The 6120-nt window shown below is 46.9% G+C and overlaps 1 protein-coding gene across 1 annotated transcript; it reads right to left on the bottom strand.

The window, feature by feature from the left end:
- Nucleotides 1-418: 418 nt before the first annotated feature.
- LOC115322887 lies at nt 419-961 on the bottom strand. Its single transcript, XM_029983273.2, has one exon. It carries the CDS (start codon nt 959-961, stop codon nt 419-421), a length of 543 nt encoding a protein of 180 aa, XP_029839133.2.
- Between the last annotated feature and the right edge of the window lie 5159 nt (nt 962-6120).

Below are 6120 nucleotides of genomic sequence, written 5' to 3'. Positions count from 1 at the left end.
TAGATTGTAAAATGGAGCAGGGCAATAGAAGTGTGGAGAAAATGAATCGATGTCCAAACCCGATACAAACAATATATTGTAGTAAAAAAAAGAAAATGGGTCTCACCAGTAGCCTCATTGAGTTCTCAATCTCCTACAAGGGCTAGCTTTATGACCCTGCAAAATGTTCTGTTATTGTCTCACACATTTTGTGCACCCTGCTTGCAAATTAAAAAAAAGGCTCAATCAACATAACCGTGATGCACCGAATAGCTTTTCGGAGGCATTACTGCATGTCCGCAAAAGTAGCATGGTGGTTAAGCGACAAACTGCGCAAGGCATTGGAATCGACACTGTGGAGCTTATGGACGGCCATGACTGTGGAACAGCAAGAGCAGTACATACTGCCACGGGGAGGGTTTCTCTGGTGGCGGGGCCGTCAGTCGAGGTGAGGACGACGAAGGGTTTGCTGTCGCCGGTGGCGTCCCTGGTGTGCGGGAGTGCCACCGTGGCGAGGACGATGAGGGGCTTCCTGTCGCCGACGGTGCCCCTGATGGGTCCGACCTCCGTTGTGGCGACGGACCCCTTGGCGCTGGTGGTGTCCCTGGTGGGCGGGACTGCCACCGTGGCTTGCGTGGGGCTCCGGGGCAGCACGGCTGTGGCCGGTTTGGAACTGGGCAACAAGGCGCTGCCTCAGGGCCCTCCCCCTGTCCGAGAGGCTGACCCGAGGGTGGGCAGGAGCCGGCCTCTCGTCATCCGCCGCTGACCCCTCCGAGCTCGACTCAAAGCCGTCCGAGCTCGGCCCAGACTCCAACCCTGGCTCGTCAGGGTCAGAGTCTGGCTCCGGTTCTGGCGCCTTCGATGAAAGGCAGATATTGTGGAGCACTGCACACGCCGATATAATGACGGTGGCTGTTGTGGGATGATAAAACAGAGCCCTGTGCCTTTGCAGACAGCGGAATCTGCTCTTCAGCAGGCACATTCATCAAAGAATGTGCCTTATTAAACCGGCCGCATGCGGTGGAGGTCGCGTGGAATCCAGGGACAGGGGGGATGAGCCAAGGCTCCAAGGCATAGCCGCTGTCACCTGCACATTTAGAGAAGGAAATGTATGATATTAATGCCGTTCTTTTTAAAAGAATACTTCAACGAAATTCGAAATGTACCCGTCGTGTTCAGAAATAGGCTGAACATGATTCACAATACCCGTAAATGACAATGGACATTTTTTCCAGTAAGGAGCGCCTCATGACGGTTTCGCCGCCTACTACAAATGGAGGGCAACCGGACTCGCCTTCTCCCATGGAAACAGATTAGTGTCGCAAGAAAACAGTGCCCCCCAAGAATGGCTAAAGGGCGGTCAAGGTCAAGGGAAAGGGGTGTGCGCGTGCGCAGACGCTTACTGGAAAAAGGTCCATTGCACATTTCTCTTTTGAGCCATATGGCTATATTTTTCGTTATAAACAGGCCACACTGGCAAGCGCTCGGAGAGTAGCCAGCAGAGAGCACGTCACATCCGGTGCAATTGTGATGTAGTTTCTCTTGGGATGAGCAAAGCTGTGGCGAGGCAGACATCGCCAGGATGCCCTAGCTGCTCAAAGAACAAAAGTGGTCGAAGCATGCCAGCGATCAGGCCACCGTAACAAACCCTAAAGCTGCTTTTGTGTAATTTTGAGTGTCGGGTTAATCTTCTATAGACCTTTTCATTTTATTAGTTGCCTCACCGGTGGATAGAGGGCGCTGACAAACTCGGCGCCATCAGGTTGCTTCACTTTGGTTGGTTTCGGTTTCAACGTGAACGCGGCTGTGTTGCTGTTTTACGTTGTTTTTGCTTAATTTTGTTATTCGATTAGTTTCCTTGTAGCACACAACAAATGAAACAATGGTATTGAGTCACCTTGAGGACTACGAGATGTATCTTAGCCTAAGCTGTGGGCTTTTTGTTTACCCACTCCTTTGAAGTAGCTGATTATGGTCGGTTGCGAAACGCCTGACTGGTGTACAGGGGAAATTATCATCGTATACAGCCGTACCCGATGACACCAGTTTCCAGAAAAACAATATAATGAAGAGACTAACATGTGAATGTAAATAAGCATATCGACAACTTGACCAGCAATGTGCTGAATCGGCCAAAACAGATGAACTCGCGAGTTTTGCTACTCACTGTTCGGTTTCGTAAGCACCCAACCTTTAGTGAACTTCGCAGATTAAAACATTTCGTGTAATGACGCAGATAAATGGTATAAAGGAGTAGTATCGTCTCGGCCTACATTTTTTTAATTCAGTACTCGAGCATGCTTTGACATGCTGAGTAGGAAGTTTCTTAAATTGTCAACTCTGCTAAAGTACTCATAAGCAGCATTTCGCGATATTGGGCCTAGAAAATAAATTATTTTTATATGAACATTTGCTTACTCAAGATATAAGTGACAGGCCCGTCAAATTAAATGTGGCATTTGTCTTCCGTTAAAGTGGCCAAATAAAATTAAAGGGCTCAGTAAGAGAAATGCCTCGGATAGTTTGGCCGAATTCTAGCGCCACTTTACGAACCTGTGTGAACTAATATTAATTTTTTTGAACAGATTCGCTCTCTAAATTTAGGCGTCGCCAGCCACGAAAAGTAAACCTCTGTGCACCATCGACAATCCTGGACTAAAAAAATTGTTATGCAAACGGTTCTTTTTTTTTTGCGTAAAATATTGCCGATTTTAGATACGCACAAAAACTAAAACCGCGTACGCAAAAAAAAAAAAAAAAAAAAAAAAACCGTCGTTGTTATTGAGCATGCGCCGAACCCAAACCGCGTTTTGGATTTTCTTTGTGCACGCTATTCTAAAACTCGCTACCGTTAAGTGTCTGGCAGCTTCTTAAGCAAGAAGTCCCAACCTTTGTGTTACAATAGATTATGTGGATGGCACTGGTTATCTAAATATAGTCAATAAATCACTTAAATGACTGTCGAAATGGAAGCGACCACGGTATACAATTTCTTAAACTTCATAAATAAACCGACCAACCGAATATTCATGTCGCAAAAAAAGATTGAGAACCTCATCAACATGTAGGTGTGATATTATGAACAAACAATTCGCCTGATGTTGACGTACCATTACTTCTAGCGTCAGATAAAATACAAGTTAAACATTCGTTGTCCATCTCCTCCGCGAGTTTCCTTACATAATCAAAAGCAACTGTTTTCGATATATTATGAATACAAAGAACGATACTTTCAGGAAATAACGATAGTCTCCTTGCGCTGACTATTCTTGACGCCTTCCGATCCTAAATGCGCGACATAAATATACGCGCTTCTTACTGGGAATGCTCCGTTACTATTACTAAACAAACCACAGTAAACATAAGAACCTTGAAATTCTCGTGACGCTTTAGTCGTCGAGTAGACATATCGGACTACAGTTTCCGAAGCAAGGCCAGAAAGCGCGGTGAAACGCAACGAAAAACACGGATACAACGCATCCGCCAAGGTGCGGAGGGGAGAGCGGAAGAGCAAGTTGAAGCAACCTAATGGCTGCCGCGTCACGTGATTCCAAGATGGCAGCGCCCATGCGGAGGAGGATGAAAAGGTCTATAATCTTGGGACACACAAAAGAGAGTTCCGTTGAGTACGGAGTTCCTCCCTCTTCTTGTCTGTTCTGCTGACCGTTGAGCTGTCAAGAAAACGTCAGATTCAAAGCATATATAGTTCTAGGCGAGACAGTTATTGTCACTACCTGTCAAGGTTCCTAGACATCTAGAAGGTGCTCTTTCCTAATCGCATAATTTTTTTAATGCCTTTTTGTTTCTTTTTTAACAAGATATTGCCGTGTCCCATGTGATACTGCTCTTCTGAACACGTATAGACCAAAGAATAACCACTGAAATTTTGCTGTAGCATCTCTTTAAAATTGTTGACAACTAAGCAAAGACAGGCGCATGTTTGCAACCTTTCCCCCCCTGTACTTGACAGCTGCGTCAGAGTGTTTCCAAGGAGACGTGTCACAGGTATGGCCAGAGCGCATGCCAGTTATCCATGTTCGGAACAGTATATGTAATATTGTAGCTTATAAGTGGTGCAGAACCATCATGTACAGAACCAACAAATGGAGTATGCTTACCGAGCAGAAGCCTGCCATCGTCTGTCAGCCGGTCTTGCTCGAAGTTGCTCCGGAGCCACGAGTAGCGCCGCGCGAAGGAGTCGTGCACCGACCCAGGATACCGTGGGTTGATGCTCATGACCCGGCAGTCGGCGTCACACACCTGCAATAGTGAGACATGTGTCGACATTAATTCAATTGAATCCACAAACAGTTGATTGCACTCATGGTCATAGGGCCCTGTCAAACACTATTTACATGCTGACCAACACACCACCATAAATTAAGTGGTTTACAAACTTAAAATAATAAAACAGCGCAAAAAACGACGGACTGGATGAGGAGGATATAGACAGAGCGCTGAGCGCAAAAAACAACAACTACAACAAAAAAAGACGGACTGGATGAAGAAGGACACAGACAGAGCGCTCTCTGTGTTACAAAGATTAAAATTATATGATAAATAGCCACTACCCTTGATCCACGCAATAGTTTAGGCACATTTGTTTTTTTCTTCAAAGGAGAGTTTACACTTTATCATGCAGGACAGGGACTAATGCTTAAAAGCTTAGCACGACATGAAAACAACCCTCCCTGCGTCCGTCGAGCAAAAGCTTGTGCGGAGGGTGAACGAGCACTAACAACCGATAACTCTAATTTATAAAATGACATATCCACACCGCATTAACGTTACGCTCTTTTTCAAACCCATTCAGAACGGGCATTGGCTTATAGCTAAAAGCGCGAGCTAGCTGCTTTGGATAAAGCGCAGGCGGCTGCACGAGCGCTCGTGCAGCGAGTGCTCCAGTCAAGCCGTTCGCGAATGCACAGACTTCTCAGTTGCTTCATGCTAAGGTGAGACGTAGTATATATGTGATCGTGCTTACCACCATCACGTTCAGAGCGTAGTATTGCTACCGGCACAAATACGCCGCCTTCGTGACGGTGGGGTCTGTGACGGGGTGACGATGGCGATCATCATCCCGTCGACGCAACCGATGACGCCGGGTATCCTGCCGAGCCGTTGGAAGCCCTTCTCGACGTCATCCCTCTCGCCGGTTGTCTGGGGAAAGTCGATCCAGCCGCGCGGGATCCCCAGACACTGCACAATAGCGAGGGACACAGCCCGCGCAACGATGCTGACTGTAGCCTGATCCCTCGCTATGTTCTCGTCACTCGCCACCATGCCCTGAAAACTCCCCGTGGCGTAAAAGCGAAGTGCGCACAACACTTGCTGTTCCACAGTCATCACCGTCCACGAACGTCGCAGCCTCTTCAACTCGGGCGCCTCGCGCAGTTCGTCGCACAACCAACACGGACCACATTCTTGGTGAGACGCAACTGCCTCCGAAAATGCTTCCTCCGGTAGTTCGAAGGCATCGCGGTGCTGCCGGTAAACCCCTTCTGGAGAAAAAAAAAGTTCCACTATAGGAAAGCTGTCGCTCTGCCTCCGAAACGCCGTCGACGCCGTGTTTCCCATTGCGAAGAGGCGAAGAAAACAACGACAGACTCGTTCCCTTTTCAGACGAAACACCGAGGAAACGATACCTCAAAGTGTTGTCACTTCCGGTGGGGGCGATTCGCCGTCTCTGCCCACATTTTCGTAGGGAACTTTTGTCATTCGAGCCTCAACCAATCAGACGCGATGTCGTCACCTCCGTTTCTTTTAGGAGAAACGAAACATTTGTCCAACATAGGTCCCCTGGGACATGGCTCTTCTACCGTTTTCACCACGTGCGAAGAAAGGTGTCGAAATTCCGCCTACTTGCCACAGATCTTAGAGGAAGCCTTAAAATTAGTTATCAAAAGTATGTCGGTTGCCAAACCACCTGGGCATGATAGAATTTGTTTAAGTGACATTGTAGTTAATTTCGAAAAACTAAAACATCTCTTATTAAAAATAGTGAATTCACCTTTTTCAGAGGGAAAGATTCCGAATGGTCTTAAAATTGCTAAGGTGAGGCCTGTTTTTAAGAAAGGAAGTAGAAAAGAGATGATAAACTATAGACCCATTTCTATTTTTCCCGCACTATCGCTAATTTTG

The sequence above is a fragment of the Ixodes scapularis genome, unplaced genomic scaffold (genome assembly GCF_016920785.2).
Source record: "Ixodes scapularis isolate PalLabHiFi unplaced genomic scaffold, ASM1692078v2 PGA_scaffold10__122_contigs__length_95168666, whole genome shotgun sequence".
Taxonomy (NCBI): Eukaryota; Metazoa; Arthropoda; class Arachnida; order Ixodida; family Ixodidae; genus Ixodes; species Ixodes scapularis.
This window is presented reverse-complemented; position numbering and strand designations above follow the sequence as displayed.